Genomic DNA, 24,019 nt, shown 5'->3' with positions numbered 1-24,019 from the left:
CGTGAAATAAATCAAATTAAACTAGCAATAAAATATAAGGTATTAACCAAATAAAAATGAAATGGAGGAAAACATACTAAATTTTTTAATTGAAGTATAGTTGATTTACAATGTTTTGTTAGTTTCAGATGTACACCAAAGTGATTCAGTTATATATATGTATACATATATTCTTTTCCATACTCTTTTCCATTATAGGGTATTACAAGTATTGAGTATAGTTCCCTGTGCTATACAGTAGGTCCTTGTTGTTTATCTATTTTATATATAGTAGTATGTATCTGTTAATCCCAAACTCCTCATTTATCCCTCCCTCCCCATCCTTGCCCTTTGCTAACCATAAATTTGGAAAACACACTAAATTTGTATTTGCTACCTTGTTCATATTCACTGCCTTAGTAAATGAGAGGCCCAGCAGTTACACAACCATACAGACCTCGATTTAAACTGAGGGTCTACCAGTTACCAATTTTGAGCCCTTAGACAGTTATTTAACTGTCTATATTCTAAAGAAATATAGTGTCGTAGTTACAAGCTCAGGCTTGAAATTTATAGACTGTCTGGATTCAAATCCACCACTTATTAGCCTTGTGATTTGGAGGAAAGCTACTTAACCTCTCTATGCTTCAGTTTCCTCACCTGTAGAAAGGGGTATCTATACCTCATAGGATTGTTTAAGTGTAAGTTAATACACATAAAGCACTTTTAACAGTGCCTAGCACATTATAAACACTTAATAAATGTAAGACGCTTTTATTATTAAAGCTGTTTCCACACTGAATGAATAGAAATAACTATCTCAAAAGGCTGTTATAGTAAATGAGAAATGCACAAAGACCACAACTCGAATAAATGAAATATACACAAAGTACTCAATAGGCAGTGGCTATTATCATCACTAGAGAACACAGTTATGGGATGAGGTTGATGACTAGGAGAATGACACCACCGCCCATCATTCTGGAGCCCATCCACCTAAGTGGCTCATCCTGGAGTCCTTCCTCTTTTTCACCTTCCCAAACAGCTAATTACCATGTTCTATAAATTCTACATCTTCAAAAGCTGTCTCATTTTCTCCATCCTCACTGCCACTGTCTTATAAAATCACTCATGCATGCTCCCCAATCACCTATCAGTTGCCCTGACTCCAATATTGCCCCATTTCAACCCATTCTTCACACTCCAAGCTGAGATTGGTGTTGTTTTCCTTAAAAAACAGAAATTCAATCATGTCAGTGTCCTCTACAGCATCTGCAATCATCCCTAAGCCTTCAGAATAATTTTCAAATCTCTAATTGTGGATGCAAAGTCTTTCAGAATTTGGTCCCTGTCTACCTCCCCCACCTCATCTTTTCCCACTCATTTACTTTGCAATCTAAGCTAAGATCTACAACTCTGACCTACCTGTGGTTCCCCAAACATACCATGCTCTGCCATCTCTGTGCCCTTCTATAAGCCCAGAACATTTCCTTCTCCCCTTTCTTACTCCTATCTGACCACTTAATGCTTCTCCTCTATAACTCAACTTCCATGCCACCTCCTCCATTCCCTGATATCCTGTCCCATCTCACCCCATTTTGTTCTCTCCCAGCCTTAATGAACTTTATGATTAGTATGGTAAAAGTGTTGTTAACACTTAAAAGCCACCGAGCTTACTCTTCAGTACTAAGAGCTAGAACTGAAGGTCTAGCAAAAATATGTCACCCCTAACTGAAGGTTTTATGGTTCCACAATTTTATCTTTGGTCAAGAATTTAAAAGTGAAAGTGAAAAGTTAAAGCAAAACTTTTTAAAATGCTGAAAATACTATTTAAATGTAAATGTTCAGCTCCTGGTAATTCAGCCATTTTCCAAAGTGAAACCAAGTGATCTTATTTTTTCCTCTAGATTTTAAAACAAATCATTGACAGATATAAAATTAAATTTAAAAGAGAATTTTATTTCAAATATGGAACTAATATATACTGTTCTGCCTACATTACTTGTATTTATTAATATACTTCTTTTTAAACAAAGGTATTTTATCTATTTGGTTTCAGTCTATAATTACCAAAGCCTTTCAATAAAACTTAGGAATAAATGACTCCCCCATGTGGAGATTAGCTTATATCGACTTTTTCTTACTAACACGCTTGGCAAGTCATTTAAGCTTCAATATGCTTAGAAATTCTGAAGTTGATTCCAAATGTGACAATTATAACTTTATACCTAAAGTTAAGTAAGTAAAAGGCTGACCCTAGAGTAACAGAAAAAGTTCATGACAGAAATGTATGTTAAAATATAACAACACCTCTAAAGAACATGGTTTGAAAATTTTATTTGTAAATTGAATAATTTAACAATTCTAAATCAAGTGATCAATTTAAAATGTTAGTATGTTTTTAAAGATTTTTAATTTTAAAAACTCAGGTTGCTTATTACACAAACATTAAATGCTTAAGCATCAACAATTTGATATACAATTACACTTGACCCTTACTGGTAATACTAGAAAAATGAGAGGCTTATTTTATTGTGAGAAATGTTTGTATTAGAAAAATAAAAGCTCAGAATTAACATATTAGTGATTGAGATCCTGCTTTTACCTCTATATTACTGAACCTCATCATCAAAGTTAGCCTGTCATTAACAAAACAATGTCAATAATATAGTTAAATAAAAATGTGCTAAATTTAGAAACAAAACTTCCAAGCTCTTTAATGTTACAGCAATATTCCAGCCTCATGCTAGACTCACGATCAAGCCTCAATGTAAGTGTATTCTTATTTGTTATTATTTATTAAATATCTTCCTTCTTTCTAGATTTTAATACAAAAACACAAATGCAAAAGAATAAAATACGTATTTTAAAAATCTAAACAAAAATCATGTCATATGGAAGGGAGGCTGTTAGGAGATACAAGTATAAATATAGCTATCTACCATGCAATTGTAGAGCCTTTGAATTGAATGAGCCTTTCCACTTTTCATATAAAATATATCTGAGAGGAGTGACAAATCCAGTCACCAGAGAGTGTATTCACAGATAGGAATCATGTATGAGATTCTCTCATGAAAAGCAATCACTTGCTTATAATGAAGATTTTATGACTTCATTACCCCTAATTGAGAGGAGGTATCCATTGTAAAATAAAATAATAAATGCACTATGAGGTGGACAATCTAATAATTAGAAGATTTTTTAAAAATTTCCATTCACTGGCAAGTTCATATAGATTCAAAAAATTATTTTAAGCATTTTACTATTTTAATCTTCTAGAGTTTAACGTGACTCATTATATTAAATCAAGTAAGATCTACCTCAGTGTGATTACTTTTACTAACAGGATGAAGAACCTTAGACTTGAAACTAGGAGACCTGGGTTTTGGCCCCAGCTTTACCATTAACTCTTCAGGCTTCAGCGTCCTCATGTGTAAAATGAGAGGGTAGACTAAAACTTTACTAAGTATAAATGTACAAAAACTCAGGTCCTGATTTTATATTCAAAAACTAAATTTCTATTTTTTTTAAATATGTATAGTATCTAAGTTTCAAAAGGTAAAATTATGTAGCTTAATTTAGGTCTTCATTCCTATAGATATGTGAAACCTAGGAACCTATTTTTATAGAAAACTATCCAATAAAAACTAACTTTTGTGTTGTGTTTTCAGTTTACAAAATGCTGGTACCAATTCTGTATGGGAGGCATTATTATCCCAAGCACACAGAATAGAAAACTGAGGCTCAAAGAGGTTAAAACACGGCCAAGTCTTTTGGCCTTTAAAAAAAAAAAAAAAAACTATATTTTACTATATCTCTAGTCTACAAAATGATTCAGTGGACATTATTTTTTAAGTTAGCTGATTCTGAAGCTGTCTTGGAATTATAATCCAATGAAAGGAAAGGAAAAAGGTTTTAGTCCTGTTTTACCAGAAGTTGCTACTGGTAAGTGATAGAACTGGAATTCCAAAACCAGATTTTCTGACTTCCAATTTCCTACATAATCTATCAAAACATAAAATAAAGCTGTATTATATATTAAAGTAATATAACTTTCAACAGTATAATTTAAAACATGCACCAAGTTTTTAGAAAATATGTACAAACAGGAGATATAAGAATAAATAAAAAGAATCAAGTTATAAAGTTAAAAAAAAAATCAAGTTCAGAGGTCCCGTAGAATTTACTGCATCCCAAAAGTATGTACAAAGTTTAAACACTGGGATTTCTTCTCTCTATTGGAACTCTTAATATCGTACTTCTAAAACATGAAATAGTGATCTAGTGCAAATATGATATTGATGTAGGTTTATATTTCTAATCAAATGTTTTGATATGCTGATGCCCAACTTACACAATCAACTGAACTATGCTCTAGGCTGCTTCAGGAACTGCCTCAGCATATCTAACACAACAATGAAATGATCCTTTATAATTTGAAGTCTGGTATTTGATGGTTTAGTTAATTTAAATATTTTATCTGTTATAAATGTTACAAAACTCTAACAGTAAAAGTTTTCCTGGCTAGTGCCAGGAGACTTTAGAGTAATTAGCAAACTATCAGGGCTAAGTTACAAACAATGGCTAAGGTAAAAATTCAAATACTTACTTTGTTATTTTGTGTTACAAGAATACTTCCACCCCCAGGTTTCAAAGGCACCTCTTCCATTGCTCCAAACACATCAGTCTCAACAGAAAAAGTTAGTTCTAGACCCAAATCACTAATATCATTATCTAAAATCCACTGCAAATTTTTGGCATATTCTGGATCAATGGATGCCACATCTTGGTAATTCACAGGAATACCTAAAAATGCAAACATACAGCAGTTATATTCTAAATGTTTCTGCCTTTCCTTATCTGTTTAATGGTGAAATACTGCCCTCTACAGATACTCTGTAAAACTGCAAAATATAATCCAATTCACAGCATGATTTAAATGAATGTTAATTCCTGAATTTGGAAGTCTGTAAATTTAAGCTTACATTTCTACAATGTAACCTTTCTTTGAAACAGCTATTCAGGAACTTATTATAAACTTTAAAAAGTGCCAATTCTCTTAAGTATATTGATATTAAAATGCATTTTTAGCATAAACATACACACACTAAAATGGAAAAAAAAACTTTTTTAAATCAAAAATGTAGGTTATTTTTTTCTTTCCCTCAGGCCCCCAAATGCCTTACATACACAGACTGTCTCCAATCAAAATAAAAATTATTCACCCAAAATGCCACCATTTATCTACTTAATTTTCGCTAAAGCCTATAAGAAAAACACTTTAAATAAATGCCTAAGGAAATAACAATGGAGCCATACCAAGAATGTGCTTGTAGAATGATCTCGTGAAGTAAATGTTCACCAGCTGCCTATGGTTCAGAGCTAATCCCAAGATCTGTCCAGCAAACCGGAAATAGTTCAAGTGATCAGGATTTACATAGGAGTTGCTATTAGGTTGAAAAGTTGTTCCTATTAAAATAAAGACAAAGTAATTTATTTTTAAGACCATGCATAAGAGAGATCATTTCAATGCAGGTAAATTAGTTCACATACAACTGCAGCAAAGCTAAGGTTACATTATGTATAAACGTTCTTCAGCAAAGAATGTTCTTTGTGGAATATTTAACAGCGGAATTGGAAATACTAAAGATAATCATTAATTCACACATACTTATCAGAATAAGTCTTTGTGCAGAGAGAAAATTTTAGAATACTTTTCACCGAAAGTAGTTAGAAGAGGTGTCAGAGAGATCCTAGAAATACATACACACACACACACACACACACACACACACACACACACACGTTTTCCCAGGCAGTGTGGAAATAACTACTTAGGCTATGAATTAGGGCAGACATTGTCTCATTCACCTTTACATGCCCAGCGTAGCAGGTATTCACTACATTTTGCTCCTTAAGGAATTGAGCACTACAAGAGAATAACTAAAATTTTTAAATGTACAACTGTTTTCCTCATGACAAATAATCAAGTTTGAATAAGTACCACTGAGGTATAAAAGCAAAAACAGCATTAGCAATAGTTATTGACTATTGCCAAACTCTAGTGCAATGGAGGGTAATTCCAGTTACATGAAAAAAAAAGTCTGGAAATAGATAGTGGTGAATGTACTTAATGCCACTGAAGTGTACACTTTTAAATGGTTAAAATGGTAAATTTTATGTTATGTATACTTTACCACAATAAGAAAGTCTCAAAAAAAAAATGTAGTGCAATGGAAAAACCTAATACCAAGATCTCAACTTTAAATAACCTTCCTTATTTTTTCTGTGTGATCACTACCTCTCATTCATTCAACAAATATTTACTGAGCTCATGCTATTTACTTCTCTTCTAGGTACCTGGGCAAAAAGAAAGACAGATAAATCTAATGAAATAGCATCAAAAATAAACAAAGGAAAAGTGAAAGTATTGGAAAGTGAAATGTTTGGCCATTGAGCATACATATTTTAACTCTTTGTGCTTTGCTGGTCTTTTGATTTATCAGTGCTGGCACTGGACTAAATTGACATGACCAGTAAGTTTACTTAGATATAAGGTACACATTTGGAAGCTTATGGCTGAATGACTTAAAAGGGCCACATGAAGCTAGTCACCCACTGTTAAGTACCTTTTGAGAATCATTCCCAGTCATGATGTAAGACTGGGTATTACAAGTCAAACCAGGGACTTCCCGGTGGTCCAGTGGTTAAGAATCCGCCTTCCAATGCAGGGGACGCGGGTTCGATTCCTGGTGGGGTAACTAAGATCCCACATGCTGTGCGCAACTAAGCCCATGTGCCACAACTGGAGAGCCCGCCCACCTCAACTACTTAGCCTGCGCGCTCTGGAGCCCACACACCACAACTAGAGAGCCCGCATGCCACAACGAAGACCCAGCACAGCCAAAAAAAAAAAAAAAAAGGTCAAAACAAAGTTTTGTGAGATGAAGAAAGACTTCAAAGACAAACATAACCATTATTCCAAAAATACAATATTCTGAGAATAATCAGAAACACTTTTACCTATTTCCTCCCCTAGGTCTGTGTATAATTCCTTCTCTAAGTACTTTCTGGGAAATTTGGGTTATTAAAAAGAATAGATACAGAGAAATCAAAAGAAAAAAAGGAAACAAACGGGGGAAAATGTCTTCAGGAAACGAATAATAATTTTTAGCTCGAAAGTGAATTAAGATAGAATATAAAGTTTATGTCATGTTTTAAGTTCAAAACCAATAAAACTGTGACATTTCATCATCTCAGAAAAACCCTATTCAATAAGAAAATATCATTTTCACAGACTAATAATAATAGCATCGGGCTTCCCTGGTGGTGCAATGGTTAAGAATCCACCTGCCAACGCAGGGGACAAGGGTTCGAGCCCTGGTCTGGGAAGATCCCACATGCCGCGGAGCAACTAAGCCTGTGCACCAAAAGTACTGAGCCTGTGCTTTAGAGCTCGCGAACCACAACTACTGAGCCCATGTGCCACAACTACTGAAGCCCATGCACCTAGAGCCCGTGCTCCGCAACAAGAGAAGCCACCGCAGTGTGAAGCCCGTGCATCACAAAGAAGAGTAGCCCCTGCTCGCCTCAACTAGAGAAAGCCCACATGCAGCAACGAAGACCCAACGCAGCCCAAAAAAAAATGAATAAATAAAATAAATTAATTTTTTAAAATATTTTAAAAATAATAATAGCATCTAATATTTATTTCTGATTTCTATGTGCCAGGCATTGGGCTAAGCATTTTTACACATCAGCTGATTTCCCACTATATTACAAAACATAAGTTATCACCATATTCAAATAAGGAAATCAAGGTCCAGAAATATTACATTTATTGGCACAAGATCATAGCAGAAAAAGGGACAGAGCTAGGATTCACATTCAGTGGAATGCGCCAAAGGCCAAACTCTTAGCCACTCTACTACACTACTATTGCTCTATAGTAAGCATCTTAATTTAATTAGAAAGCAAGCTTTAAAGAAATTACTACATACATTAGGTCTATCCAAACATTCCCCACATTTAGGAACCCTAAATGTAATTTTCTTCTTGTCAACTAAACATAAGAACATGAAAATATTTCATCTATATTTTATTAATATTACAGCCCCAAAGAGAAGACATACATGGCTTACAAAAAGGACGAATCAGAAACTATGGTCTATGTGCTTCATCATATTATCTGCTATAAATTTGTAGAATAATCACCTCAACTAATGATTCCACACCAAATCTGTTTTTCAGATATGAAACTAAATAAACAACTTAGAATAAGGGACTATAAAGAAAAGAAATAAATCTAAAATACAATGTTTTAATGCTAAATCCTGCTTCAAAGATTAGGCCTAAATAACTAAACTAGGGCCTCATCATACTTGTCGTAAAATCACAAAGACACTAAGTTCATCTCAGAGCAAATAATCAAAGGTTACAGAATTAAAGTAGGAAGTCCCATATTCCTAAATAATTTCAAATACACCAAATGTGTCTGAGGAGCCCATCACATAGGTGAATATCTGCAGTTCCCAAGCATCACTGCAGCCCACCCCCACTTGCCTCTCATACAGTCATCCTTCTTATTTAATGGAGATTTGCTGCTGGTTTGGTTGGATACAATAGGAAACTACAATTAATAAGACACTCTCTCCTTATAGAAGAATTTAAACATTGGGAAAGAAAAATTTTTCAGGAAATGAAAGCAACTGAACAAAGCATTTAAAAACTGAAATCCCACCTTCACTTGGATGTAAATCTTTATTAAGTTAAAGAACTCTCAGGTATATCTTATACAAATGAGGTGGTAAACACTGCCATCTAGCCTACAGTATCAAATTACAATTCAGTAGGTAGCAAACATCATTTCAATAAAGAGAGTTTTTTATTTGCATTACATGGTTAAATAAGAGCTTTTTAGTTACCAACTCTTAATCTTTTAAAAGGGCTGAAAACAAAGTTACTATAAACAAACAGATTATAAGTTAAGATTTAACACACCATGATTTCTAGACTTTGTTTTTAATGACCAATAACTTTTAAGAGTTGGAAACTCAAATAGGGTTAGCAAATTTTAACTTTTCCAACGCGGACTTGTATTTTTTTAAGTTCATCTACTAGCATGATTTTATAAAAGGAAATTTTAACTCAAGAAAGGTAGACTAAAGGACGATCCTTAAATTGAATAAATTTAGTTTTATTTTATACAAAGAACTGATGAAAACTTCTTTGAGGCCAGCACTAGTCCTTGAGGCAAGCATTTGAGAACCAACTGTTCAGAGGAAAGAACGCTAGGCTGAGTCAGGTTCCACTCAAGATCCTACCACTCATTAACTGCTAACGTAAACAAAAACCCTGAATTTCAATGTCCTCTTCTATGAAAAGGGAATATCCAACCACCCTAGCTCACAGGGCTACTATAGGAATAAAAGGATAAAATGCACTGAAGTAGTCTGAAAATGTGACAAGTCACAGAAAAAGTCATCTAGACTGTACAACTTACCATCAGCTGACTGGGTAAACAATGCATAATCAGGATTGACTATCTCATTAGACAGAATATCAAACCACTCACGCACAACACCTTGACCCTGAGTTCAAGAAAATAAGATTAAGTATCAACAGAAATATATGGTGAAATTTTTTTCTAAATAATAATAACATTAAAATTATATTAAATTTCTTCCATTATCAATTAAATATTAAACTTTATTGAAGGGCATTTCAATCTTTTAGAGACAGTGATCTTAACAACACTGATTTTTATACCCACCATGCCTTCTTCTCCATGGAACCGTACCGCAATTCCTTGCTTTAGCTTTGCACAATTTGCTTTTGACACAACTTCACAGCTACTCCTAAAAATAGAATCTAAATATGTAGCATTGGTTAATTTTACATATTAAAATTTACAATAACTTGTATTTCGTGCCTCACACACACATCACTTTGTTAAACATACCTCTGTGAACTAGCAGGATATCATTTTCATTCACTGGCCTGTGCACCATGTCTGAATCTGGCTGTCCTGAATGCAAATGTTCATAGAACCATTCACAGCGATCTTTAAATGGCTACCCCAACAAATAACAGTGAAATATGTTAGCAGTATTTCAGTCACTTAACTGTCAGATTTACTTAACTAGCATGCTAAATGCCCTTTCTACAAATAATCATTCTTAGACCTTTATTTATAATAAGTAGTTCTAGATAAGGTTCTGATATTTCATCCACTATTCACAAAAAGGCAGATCTGAGCTGAAACACTTTGACTACCTAGAGAGCATATTTCTTTTAATTCCCTACATTATCAACAGAAAAGACTTGATAAATTAAAAGAATTCAATATCAGACATACAATTGAACACACTCTCAATTTCTTTTAAACCCAAGAAGGCTTGTAAGAATGAATTTCCACATCCAGAAAAATTATGTTGCATGTTCATTTAATTTTCTATGAAAATAATCTTTACGCCTAATTTTAATTTCTATCCTTTGAATATATGCAGCAACTAGAAAGGAATTTGTTATCCTTTTTTCTTCCCTTCCTCCACCCTAAAAACTGAAGAATAAGATCTCATGAGCAGTAAAGAAAGTCTCTACCTTTTGTTCTTTTGCCAGATATGCAAACTGTAAGTGATTTGTAATTTTATTCATCAGAAAGTATTATTGAGTACCTAGGATGTGCCAATACTCAGGTAACATAAGAGCTGTAAAAATTTCATTGCTGAAAACTGTTTAATACAGTTAAAGAGATGAGAATAACATTGGAACAATATAACACATAATGATATCAAGTTCTAAACAGTGAAGTACAGACCACAGTGCACTAAGAATTCAGAGATTGTGCAGATAAGTGGAGTACAAAGGCTTCATGAGGTCCTGGTCTGAACCAGGACTTAAAGATGGGTAGGTCTTGCTCAAGCAGGAGGAAAAGAAAGCACACCAGGCTAAGGCAGACAAGGAAAAAGGCTCAAAAGGAGAAACCGTGTCTCCGCGGAAGATGCAGTGAAGGCGCCGGCATAACCCTACACATATTGAAAGAAGGAAGTTTTTGTAAGTAAATCAAGGACATAATTATGGATCCTTCGAATCAAGTAAAAAACACAGTGGCCACTGAAGATACTTGGTCAGAGGAATAGCATGGTAAATGCACTCATTAAAATGAGAGTAGTACCAGGATAAAGGGAGGCCATCTAGGCAGCAGTTGAAATAATAGGTATAGAGTGATACGGTCCTGGTCATAGTAGGAAAGAAGAACAATGAAGTAAATATGAAAGACATTATTCCTCTGAATAAAGAAGAAAAGTAAGAGAAGATCTCTAGGGGCAGAACTTAAAATCAGAAACAGCTTAGAGGGGGAACCCCAGCACCACCCCCGTCTACCCCACTCCTAGAAGGCACTGGTGGAAGACAACGAATGAGGTTTTATATATTCTGAATTTAAGGTTACTTGGGATATAACTACTAAGAGCTTAGAAATAAATACTAGAACGTTCTGCAGCTGAGACATTAGAAAGAGAGTCATGAACAAAGCTGAAATTGGAGACAAGGTAATGTCCCTTGTTCAAGAGATTAAAGATACAGGGACAAACACCAAGAACAGAGAAGTTTATGATCACAGGTCAGGATTGAGAATTTGCTTATTAGCAAATGATACACACAGCTAGAAAAGTCAAAGGAGAACCAGGGTGGTGCAATACCACAAAAGCCAAGAGTTTCAAGAGATAAATACGATCCATGTCCAACACCACAAAGAGGTTCTCTCTCATGCAATTTTTAGGATACCAGTAAATTTCTTCATCTGAGCTAAACTAAACATTTGTTTTCTTCAAAAGACTTAAACATCTTTTTATTAATTCTTAATAAAAATATTTTTATGAAAATAACTGGTGCAAGATTAATTTTTGCCTTTTAATGTCTGTTCTTTCAATAAGAAAAGAGTAAATGTTCCCTTTTCCAAAGTTAAATGTATAATTTTGTCCATACTTCTAGCAAGTTTTCCACATTTTGAATAAAACGCTGCTGTTGTTATATATTCATTACTGGTCATATAAATATTTCATTTTTAGTAAACAGGCTAGAATGTTAAATGCTTGAAATTTTAATGCTGATTATTCCTAAAACTTAGGTAAAAGAGGAGAGAAAAAATATTACACAGAAGTAATGTATTTAAATATGGGCTTTGAAGTTTGATAAACATGGTTTGAAATCCTGGATCTGCCACTACTAGGTTTGTGATCTTAGGGGAATTACCAATCCTCTCAGAACTTTAGTTTTCCTACCTGTAAAATGGGGAAAATAATACCTACTTCAAGGGCTAATTCTGAGGATTAAATGAAATAATGCAAATACAGAACAAAATAATAATAATTATAATCATAAATTAACTAATGTTTATTAAAGCATCTATAAGCCAGGTACTGTTTTAAGCACTTTACATGCATTTTCACACTTAATCCTCACAACACTCTGAGAAAAAGGGACTTTTATTATCTCTGTTTCATAGAGAAACGTTTTTCAAGAGAAAAATGCAGCACCACGAGGTTAAGTAATTTGTGCAAATACTCAACTCCCAGAACGCTAATAGATGTTGTTCTTATCACTCACAACAATGTTAAAATTATAGCGAATAAGTATTTTAAATGACAGTAAACTTATTTGCCATTATAAGATATTAAATATTAAATTCTATCCTTCATATAGAAAATGTGGACCATTTGAAAATAAATACAAGTGGCAATTTTTTTTAAGTAATTCAAATGTAACATTAAAAGGTACAAAATGCTACCTTCAAAAGCTAGTAAGTTATCTGTTAAGATCAAAACATCCACACACACATCCATATACCTACAGAGCCAAAGAGCACATTTCTGAATGTAAACTTTCTGAGTACCTGCATTTCCATAAAATATATCACAAAACAGGACTGATTACAGAGGCTCTTCTTAATAGTATTTGTACAGCAATACAAAATGTCTCTCCCTTTAACTACCAGGCCACCTGAAAACCACCAACAGAAGAAGAAGTCAATCCCTTAGCAGAGGTAGTTGTTTTTGTTTTTACTTTTTTTTTTTAATAGCCTCCAAGTTACAGAAAATTTCTTAGTATAGTACAATGGTGCGTTTTTTTTCCGCTAAGGTGAAAGTAAACTGCTAACATGATGTCCAGTCACCCTTAAATACTTCAGTGTGTATTTCCTACAAACAAGAGAATTCTCCTACACAAGCAGTTTACAATTAGCAAAATCAGTAAATTGACACTGATATATTACTATATCTAATCTTCAGACCCCATTTCAAGTTTTGCCAGGATCCATATAATATCCTGTATAGCATAATGACTCATGAACTGCGTTTAGTTGTCCTGTCTCTTTCATTCTGGCACAGCTGTTCAGTGTTTTCTTAATTTTCATGACCTACATTTAAAGATTGCAGGTCAGTTATATTGTAGAATGTCTCTCAATTAGAGTTAGTCTGATGATTTCCCATGATTAAATTCAGGGTATGCATCTTTGACAGGAATATCAAAGAAGTGATACCATATTCTCAGTGCATCCTATCAGCTGGCACACTGGTATGTCTGCTGTGATCACTGCCAAGCTTCTCCACTGTAAAGTTCCTTTTTAATCTTTGTAATTAGTTAGTATTCTAAGAGGAGATACTTTGAGACTATAAAAACATCCCACCCTTCATCAAACTTTCCATTTATTCATTAATTCTTTCACTAGAGACTTATGGGTTCCGATTTATTTGCAATATTTTGCCATCATTATTTATTTTGATGTTCAAATTGTCCCAGATTTGGCCAGTAGAATCCATTCAAGTTGGTTCTGAATCGTTTTGACATAACCTCATAATTCTTTGTACAACTTTCTGGCACAATAAGATGATCCAGGCTCATCTTGTACTTTCTCTGAATTAGCCATTTCTCCAACAGGCTCTCGTTCATTGAGAATGGTATTCAGAGACCAAGAAATGGATGCCAGGTTTGCTATATCTATCTAACCACATAGGAAACTATAAGTTCACAATGATATCTCCAATTCCAATCCAATAGTACGTGATTCATCGTTTTCCTCCATTTTTTAACTTTCTCCAACAGTGAGACACATTATCTTTACTATACTGACTTATTCAATCAACTGCCCCACCTCATACATAATCAATCTTCTGTCACTGACATGGCCCAGTCACTGCATAGATACCCTATACCCCACTCAAGCTCTGTCAAACTACTCTGAGCAACTGTCACCACCCTGCACACTGGACATCCTCCATATACCGCGCCAACTCACATACTCCGTGCTGAGCTCCCCTTCCACACAAACACCCTCCTTAGCACGTCCAAGCTCCTCACTGGGCCACCACTATGCAAGTGGACACCCGCACTGGTCAGGCAACAAAACCCCCTCTGTGGGTCAAAAAGGTGGATAGCTAACGCAGATGCTCTTTGAATGAATACAGGAAGGGAAGAGGGAAAAGGAAGTGAAAAGCAGAGACAGTATTAAATATAGCAAACTACCTCTTTCAAAAACTAAAAGCTTCTTTCACCTATAATCTCATTTACCCTAGAATGGAGTAATTTAATATAGATTAAGAAAATGAACTTAAGAACCAGATGGACTTTTAAATTCTGGCTCCCCCACTTAGTAGCTGAATGACTTAAACAAGTTACTTAACCTCTCCAGCTTCAGTAAAAGAGTACCTATCTCACATGATTGTTAAAAAAATAAAATAATCTATGTGAAACAAATGTACGGAACCTGACATAAAGTTAGCATTCAATAAATGCAAGTTATTACTACTACCTTATCTTTTACATCATCATTATTAAACAGATGCCAAAGGAGACCTATACACATGTGTATAATTTTATAAAGATTAGTTATTAGCTTTAATTTCTAAAAGGATCAGTGTCCCTGAAGACAATTTAAAATACCTATTGCATTTATCTTATGACTACTAACCAAACCATTACCTCCAGTCTAGCCTACATTTCATACAAATTATTTCCTAAAACTTTGCAGGATCATGTCATTCTCCTAAAATTATTAGTGGCTCCTGACAGCCTAGCAAATGGAGAGTCTGCAATCTGGCAATCAACGTTCCATACAGTATAACCCTAATCTACCTTCCCAGAATTACATCTCATTCCACACCTACACAAAATTTCTGCTTTAACCCACTGTATTTTAATACACTTTTCCATCTATATGTCCTGACCCATATCTTAGCTAGAATGTTCATCTTCCCCATTTAGTCCTATCAAAATTTTGCATGTTTTTTAGATTAAAATCCACCTCCTCTTTGAAATCTCCCTTGACTACAGCAGCCAAAAGCAAGCTCTTCCTCCCTTAAACTCCTATCGAATCAGGTCATACTGTAATTACTGTATTTTACGGGTACATTTATTATCTCCCCTTCTAGACTGAATTAAGATCCCCCTGGAGACAGAAGATATCCTTTCTATCTCCAAAACAACTACCATTTATTGAACATATATACACGTCACTATTTAAAACTTATTCTTCACCATGGAGGTTTTATGAGGTTGGTGTCATTATCTCTGTTTTATAGATGAAGAACCCAAGGCTCAAGGATGTTAGAAATATGCCCAAAGTCACATAGCTGCTAAGTAGCAAAACAAGCTTTTCCCAAGCATGTTTCATGAAACATGAGATATATGGAACGAACCCTCGTCGGGGAAAGCTCTCAGGTCAACTAAGTTTGGAAGACTAACAAAGCTAAACCATTATTTTTACCAAAGGGCTTCTCAAAGCCTTTAGCAAGCTGCTGATATGCTTTATTAATCTCCAACAGGGCATGTGTTATATTTCCCAAATGTATTTGGGGATAAAATCCCCAAGGACCATCAGCCTTATAGGACTAGTGTTCCATTTCAGCAATGCGGCAACATGTTGTCTTTGCACATAGTAGGCACTCAATGTACATTTCTTAAAGTTACTCCTCATACAAAAGTAACATACTAATGTAACTCCATATACTAAAGTAAAGAATAAGGTAATGTCACTCCACTTACAGCAGGTGGTCTCAAGGATAATAATTACTGAACAGTATTCAAATTAGCTGAACAGTATTCATTAGACATTTTAAAAACAAGATTAAAAAAAGCACTACCTGTGCTTTTATGATATGCATGAATCTTGACATCAGTTCAGGACATTCAAGGAGGAAGTGAAAGTGGTCAAATATAATCTTGGGATTCCTAAAAGAAAAACACGTTGTTTACATGGATGGGAAGGATGAGTAGCATTAAGTGACATGCAAATTTAGATATACAGATATTGAAACAGAATAAAAATACATATTAATCCACACCTACTACACTTGTCCTTGTCATTGAGCATTTTTTGAATAGTAACAGAAGTAACATTTTTTCTGCTGAGATAAAAACTGTAAGAAAAGAAAGAAAAGGCTACAAGAGTAATCCATGAAACCAAGAAAGCTTTACCTGTTAACAAAGCATTTTAAAACTTCATCATGTTTGCAGACAAATTCAATGAAACGGGGTGAAGTCATTCTGTGGGGGGTAAAAAACAGAACACACAGACCAAAGTTGGTGATATGGCAAATGTGACTATGTGTTGAATTGGACTGGCTTCTACACACACAAAAAATGGGGTTTGGATTGTCTTTATGGAATCTGAGGCATGCTTAGTCGATTTATAATATGAAATTTAAAAAAAAAAATATATATATATATACACACACTCAGATATATATATAAAATAACTTTTCATTAACAGATGATATAAACAAGTGACTTTCTAAAAACCTTGAAATTTTAAGCATCTGTCTATATGTTTCCAATACATAGTTAAATGATCCTATAGAAAGTGACATTCACCATCCTACATGTTAATAACATAAATGATGCTTAAAACTCAAATATTCTGTACTAATTCCAGATCAGTTCAATGAGTATCCTAAAGATCAGAAAACAACCAAAAACAGCAAAGTGTTATTTGTTATTTCTGCAATTACAAAAGAAATTATAGCTTTTCTTCATCTATCAGAAAAGGAAATAATAAGCATGTAGCGTAAGCCCAGATAACTGGGTTTTCTCTACTCTGTAATGCAAGTGCCTGACTTAAGGTTTGATTGGTGAAGTATCCACTTCAAAGATGGCTATCTCGAATAAACACAATGCCAGGCCCACAACTAGATAAAGAGCCAGGATGCCTCCCACTGAGGCTCCTTTGTTTCAGAGATCTTGGTTAATTTTGATAACTGACCATTTGGGCTACTTGTTTTTTTCTCTTCTCATGCTTTATACTCCCACTCTTACGTTTACATTCACCAACAGTGAGCCCTCGAAACCCTAGTACCCTGCCCTCGACCCCAGGCTTGTGTGTGCTCTTTCCCTCTTTCTCTCTCTCTCCCCCCACTCCCCCCATGATGACCTCGCTGTGTGGCCCCAGGTGTGCCATGTAATTTCCAGGTCCTATAAGTAAAAACACTTTTTTCCCCCAAAGTTTTCAATGGTTATTGCTGAAGGACATCCTGTAATCATATTAAGAATCACAAGGGCCAGTCCAGCCACAACATTGGTTATTGATAGGCGTACTCAGCAGGATTGCACGATTGCCCTGCAGTAAGCCAAGAGGAACGCCCTTTAGCTGCAGCTTGCTTACTACCACCTAACTCAGGTAAGTAACATCATCTGGGAAAGGAGCACCACTTGCTGGGGATCTGCCTTGCAGCAACGTGCTTTTGCGTACTGCCTCTGTCATGTGTTGCCTGAGACACAAAACCCAAAAGGTCACAGCTGCCAACAGTCTCCTCAGAGCAGTATGATCAAGGCCATCTATGGTCTAATGAGACGATGAGACCACTAATTATACAGGCCTTGAATGACTATTAATATGTGTGAGGATCCTCTTCGCCTCAAGGCCAAGGAGAGCTAAGGAGAGTGAATTGGACAGCAAGGCTATTACCGCAACCCAAGGAAAGGCTCTGGGCTAAAGGCACGAGAAGATTCCCGTAGGTGAGGAGGGGAGACCTCTGTCTGTAACCACGGTGTCAGTATGTTGTGCCTAGACTAAGTGTCCTAACCTAGCACAGTAAAATAGCCTCACAATGGAAACCAATGGCACCACCTGAGGGAAAATACACCAGAGGCCTATGGTCTGTGTCACCACTTCACTCACTACTGTCACTCTTTGTCCACTAACCCAATGGGATATCGGGTCCAATCCCTGGTATAACGCTACTAAAAAATGAAGCACCAGTGCCTCCTAAGAACACTGAGGAGGTACACCGGCTCTTTGATAAACGCAAAACCCCTTGGTTGCTTCCTGGGCATTATTCAATGCTATGCATACTAACATGCCAAGAATTTGATATTAGTGGGTTGGCCAAAAACTTCATTTGGTTAATGAATACGCTGTTCAATAACGTTCTTGGTGAAAATGAAAAATGTGTCTTTTATTTTTACTTAAAACCAAACTAACTTTTTGGCCAACCCAATACATTCCAAAAGCCTGGGGGCTTTTCCCAAAGAGCCTGAGTATCTGGTGCTAATAGAGGCCGACCACAATTCTGGAGTATTCTCTTGGGACACCTGGAAAGGAAAGCAGCCACCTACAAAGGGGCTCACAGTGACGTCATCTAAAATTTTCCAGTAACAACACATAAGATTAAGGTAACAGGAAAAAACAAGAAGTAGAAACTGAGTTCAAAAACCACTCCTTAACTGATATTCAAACCCTTCTCAAAGATTTTATGCAACAGGAAGAGGAGAAGGGAGCAGACTACTGCAGGTTTTCTTGTTTGTTTAGAATGAGCTCTAAATTGTTGCGACCACCAAAATGCATCAACTGGTCAGTATCTCTAAGGACCCTAAAATCCATAACTTTCTTAAAGATCCATCTGGACTACAAGCTTGTTTCCTCCAAGAGATCACAGATGCTGAGCCCCTTTCCGCTTTCCCCTGAACAGGGCAGAACTAAGAAAAACGCCTCACAAGGCATCCCTGCCACCAAGGCAAAAGCTGACAGGGTTAGCAAGGCCTCTAAGTGAGGAGAAAAAAAAGGATATGAGAAGGCAAAAGCACCCAGAGCCACCAATATTCATACCAGGGCACCTCCTCTCCTCACTTGGATATTTAATGCCTGGCACCATGCCGACTCTTCCATACGCTAAGGCTCACTGTGAACGGAAAACATTATGATGAGGCCCATCTCCTGCTGTGCAAAACTGGCATGGTCCAATGGGTTTATCATTTCCATGACCATAATGACCCAAGTGACCCCCTCTTCATTTCCAACCCTGGAGAAGCCCCATTTGACCCTGAGTCCAGGGAATTATTTTTACAGGACACTCCCCCTAATTACAGGTTGGCCCTACTACATTTTATTGGGACTGCCAAAACCATCCAAAAGGCACTAAAAATCCTAGGAGGAAACTTACATTCTTTCTCTGTCCCTTAAGATGTTAAGTCTTACCATGTTTTTGAAATACAAATACCCTAGGAGGTAACTAAAACTCTGCCCACAATCACCTGAGCCTGAAGGAAAAAGAGAAAGGGAAAGAGGCCTTTTAAAATATAAACTGTTGTAAAACCTCTTACCCAAAATCTAGTCCACACCCTCCTTAAGATAACTTGTCAAAGACAAATACAAATCTTAAAAGTCTTCTCCACAAATATTTGTAAAATGCTTTAACCACTGGAGCAGGTAACCTTAACTTGTTCCATCTGCCAGACACAATTTGGACTCAAAGGTAGTCTATAAACTAGTAAGTTGTATATTGTTGTACCTGATCCACAGCTAAAATTTTGGAACGGAAGCGATAGGGTCTCTGTGTCTGGCTGCATGTTTATGAATGTCTATACAGATGTATGTTATATGCAACTGATTTTTTTTCTCTCTACCTCTGGATGGTATTGCCAAAATTAATTTGTAAAAGAGCTGTATTTAATTGGTTTAAAAATAAATACTATGAATTAAGTATTCCTAAAACTCAGTAATAAAGAAACTAACCCTAACGGTTTTCAAGTTCATGTGATCTGGGATAATCTTCTGTAAATAAAAGGTAGTTTAAACTTGCTGGTTTAATTTAAAAAGGTATATCTCAGATTTATCAACATTAGATATAATGCAGACATGAAGCTTTTATTCTACTTGGGTTTACAATTCAAATAAGTTCTTATTATCTAGGTTACACAATTTGTCAGCAAGAAAAATAGCTTGGGATGATGGCCAATTTTGTCTAATGCCTAGTGAGACTTTCATGAGTAATCTAAACATAATTGTTAAGAACAAGTGATTTAAACAGATGTAAGTGGAGTAAGAGTTTAGGTGAACTTTTCAGCAATAGCTATGTTTTAGGGTATGTCTACTTAAAAAGAGTTTCCCAAATCTCTTTGGTAACTTAAAAACTTCAGAGTTTTGCTAAGTTAAATTAAATGATGGAAAATTTACTGAATATCTACGTTATTTCCAAATAAGGTAAGATATTGAAACATTAATTACTGAACATAGGTTTATCCACTTTTGGCTTTCTATTACAGAGGAACTAATGATAAATTTGGTTCTCTTAGTAAACATGTCTTGTACCACACTGAAAAATTAAACTATACGGAAGCACTCTAGTGGATATCAGATTCTAGTCCTGTTAACTGTCTTTGAGGTTTTCTTTTTCTACCTTTAAACTGGACTGGATGCTGAATTTTCATTTCCTCCAATATCTAGCTACAATTCTCCAAATTAATGTTTCCAATTTTTCGCCCACCCTTCTCACTTGGAATCACTGAGAACTAAAACTGCTCCTTTTCCAGAACCATACAATATAAAGTAGGGCAACTTGATGTAAAATTCAGAGAAACAACAACAGTAGCTCATATATGGACAATCTTTGTGCCTGTTGCTATATGGGCCACTCAGAAAAATCACCAGATACATTCAGACTGCAAACCAGGAAAATCTAGCAGATTGCCTCCACTTTATCCACTTCAAAGAGGCATCCGCTTCAAAGATGGCTATCTCGAATAAACATAATGCCAGGCCCACAATTAGATAAAGACCCACCCCTCCATCTCCAAGCTCCTTTGTTTCAGAGATCTTGGTTGATTTCAATAACTGACCATTTGAGCCACTTGTGTTTTCTCTTCTCATGCTTCAAATTCCCGCTCTCATGTTTTAAATTCACCAATAAAGAGTGAGCTTTCAAAACCCTAGGCCTCTACCTTCAACTCCAATAAAAAGAGAACCCCAGGCCCTCGAGCTTTCTTTCTACTGGCAACCTTGCTGTGTGGCCCCAGGTGTGTCATGTAATTTCCACGTCCTGTAAGTAATAAACCTTTTTTTTTTTTTTCAAAGTTTCCTGATGGTTATTGCTGAAGGGTGTCTTGCAATCATAATAAGAACCACAAGGGCTGCTCCAGCCACAACATTGGTTATTGATAGGCAGAGATCAGCACACAAAACAAGCAGAAACCTTCTTACCCTGGAGGCATCTGACAAGAACAGCACATGTAAAAAGCTTGAATGACAGCACTTAGCCGGTTAGCTGTCATAGAAATAACATCCTGACAGTCTGCACTGGCTTCCTGTTTCCCTCCAAGAGCATCTGGTTTAGATTCCCCTGTGCCAGTGGATAGATTTTCATAGCTCCCAGGTCCTGGAGGTTCAAATGCAGGAATGGAAGTACCATCTTGATCTTGGCCTTTTTGTTTCAGTAAAATAGAAGTGATATCCGTTGAGTCCTTTTTGTTTTTCATTAATTCTGTAGCTATTAAAACTAGCCATTCATCTAATGAGTGCCAAAGCAATTCAAGAGGCTAAGAAAAAAAGAAAAGTGTTTTTTTAAAAACATCATTCTTAAACTGCAGGATAAAAAACCCACTCAGACAAATATTATAGAAGAGAATATTTACTCTAGATACTTTTATTTTCCCAAGTTTATGTGTCAGCAATGCCTAAAGGTAAGTAACAAAAACATAAACCTCATATAAATGACAATTTCTTCATTTATAGCAAAAACTTAATTTGCATTTATTTATTCCTTAGAATAAAAAGAGGAAAATTAAACTCTAACAAAAAAAAATGTATAAGCAATATTTCTTCTTTTAAAATTTTTCAAATATTTAGTTTTAAACCATACATTACTTTTATGAATACAATCCCCCTAACCTTTACTGTATTAATATTGACTATTTTTAATTATGTTGTTTTTCAATTAAAAAAATGAGAATTCATAAAGAGCTTAATAAACTTAGTTTACTGCACTCTTTACATGGAACCTCTGAGATTTTGAAAATTTATGACGAGAAACTTTAAAATATGATGTGATATTTACACGCACACACACACACACACACACACATACAGGCATACCCAACCACACACAATCCATCTCTAATAACTAGAAATTATCAAATATTGGCTAGCAAATCCATAATTCAAAGTAAAGATTAACAGTTTAATAAAAAAGGAACAGATAGGAGTAAACAGGTTCTTATTTCTATACTATTTAAAATAGTCCTTTTGAGAATAATGAGATGTCTTTTGTAAATTAACAGCAAATGAAATTTTATCTTTAAAATATTATGTGATCACAAATGCTATAACAGGACTAAGTACTAGAGAAAAATGAAATACATATATCATCTCTAGTAAACAGTAGTTTTCAACACAAGGAGAAATATAAATGCCCAACTACTATTAAAAGACATGCTACTGGGGATCTAATGTACAGCATCGTCACTATAGTTATCAATACTGTATTGTACACTTGAAAGTTGCTATGAAAGTAAAGCTTTAATGTTCTCACCACAGCAACAGCAACAAAGTGGTAATTACGTGAGGTGAAGGATGTGTTACCTAACCTTACTGTACTAAACATTTTGCAAAATATACTTGTATCAAATCATCACACTGTATATACCTTAAAGTTACTCAACCCTATGTAACAGTTACAGCTCAGTAAAGCTGGGGGGAAAAAAGACCTGCTAGAACATTTTTTAATCCCAAAAAAAGATGAACAGTGGAGGCACAGGGGAGCAGGGGGGATAGTGGTTTAATGATCTCCCATTCCTACACTATTCTAAATATTCCTATTGAGAGTGATAAATTGTCTTTCTACAAATGAATATAAAAGTTAATCTTACTTTTTGATTCTTATATGATCACACAACGCTACAAACTAGACCACGTGCTTCTGAAAGACCCACCCTAAATATTTCAACTAAAAGAAATAACCTGGGCTTCCCTGGTGGCGCAGTGGTTGAGAATCTGCCTGCCAATGCAGGGAACACGGGTTCGAGCCCTGGTCTGGGAGGATCCCACATGCCGCAGAGCGGCTGGGCCCGTGAGCCACAATTACTGAGCCTGCGCGTCTGGAGCCTGTGTTCCGCAACAAGAGAGGCCGCGATAGTGAGAGGCCCGTGCACCGCGATGAAGAGTGGCCCCCGCTCGCCACAACTAGAGAAAGCCCTCGCACAGAAACGAAGACCCAACACAGCCATAAATAAATAAATAAATAAATAAATAAATAAAAAACTAGGCAGTTAACCTATCCATTGGTAGACCAAATTGGTTTGAAAAAAAAAAAAGCAATTCTTTGAAAAAAAAAAAAAATCTCCAACTATAATTCTTGACTAAAAAAAAAAAAAAGAAATAACCTTACTTTTAAAGACCACTATGTAAAGAGATTATACAACCATATTCGGAACTTTAGGAAATGTTTAAATAACCTGTTCTGCCAAGCAATTCTTTACAATTATTATCTAATAAATCCCCCTGCTGTTATTGTCAGCCTTTCTTCAGATTTCCAGAACACTTTCTATTTGAGAATAATCTACTTATTGAATTTGCAAACAATTAAATCACCCCTAAGTCTTCACTTAAAAATTAAACCAAAAAGCAAGAAGGAAAAAACCCTACCAACATCAACAAAAAACCAGTTTACTCATTCAACAAATATTTAGTTAGTACAGCCTAGGTAAACAGGTAAGCAAAGTGAGAAACTAATTTCTGAGAAGCCCTTTCTGAGGTTGGAATGAGCACCCTTCTCCT

At 35.5% G+C, this 24,019-nt stretch overlaps 1 protein-coding gene across 6 annotated transcripts in view; it reads right to left on the bottom strand.

Moving 5' to 3' along the window:
• The window catches only part of HACE1 (HECT domain and ankyrin repeat containing E3 ubiquitin protein ligase 1), a 94,608-nt gene that overhangs the window by 19,413 nt on the left and 51,176 nt on the right, over positions 1-24,019 (bottom strand). For all 6 annotated transcript variants that reach the window (XM_059942018.1, XM_059942021.1, XM_059942020.1 and 3 more), the window contains 8 exons: positions 21,449-21,783; positions 16,453-16,521; positions 16,119-16,206; positions 9,941-10,052; positions 9,752-9,849; positions 9,482-9,569; positions 5,299-5,448; positions 4,589-4,785 (listed from right to left, as the gene is read on the bottom strand). In XM_059942018.1, the coding sequence (XP_059798001.1) occupies positions 4,589-4,785; positions 5,299-5,448; positions 9,482-9,569; positions 9,752-9,849; positions 9,941-10,052; positions 16,119-16,206; positions 16,453-16,521; positions 21,449-21,783 (1,137 nt within the window). The remainder of the gene's footprint in view (positions 1-4,588; positions 4,786-5,298; positions 5,449-9,481; positions 9,570-9,751; positions 9,850-9,940; positions 10,053-16,118; positions 16,207-16,452; positions 16,522-21,448; positions 21,784-24,019) is intronic.

The sequence above is a fragment of the Balaenoptera ricei genome, chromosome 12 (genome assembly GCF_028023285.1).
Source record: "Balaenoptera ricei isolate mBalRic1 chromosome 12, mBalRic1.hap2, whole genome shotgun sequence".
Taxonomy (NCBI): Eukaryota; Metazoa; Chordata; class Mammalia; order Artiodactyla; family Balaenopteridae; genus Balaenoptera; species Balaenoptera ricei.
Note: the sequence above shows the minus strand (reverse complement) of the source record. Positions and strands in the feature narration are given on the sequence as shown.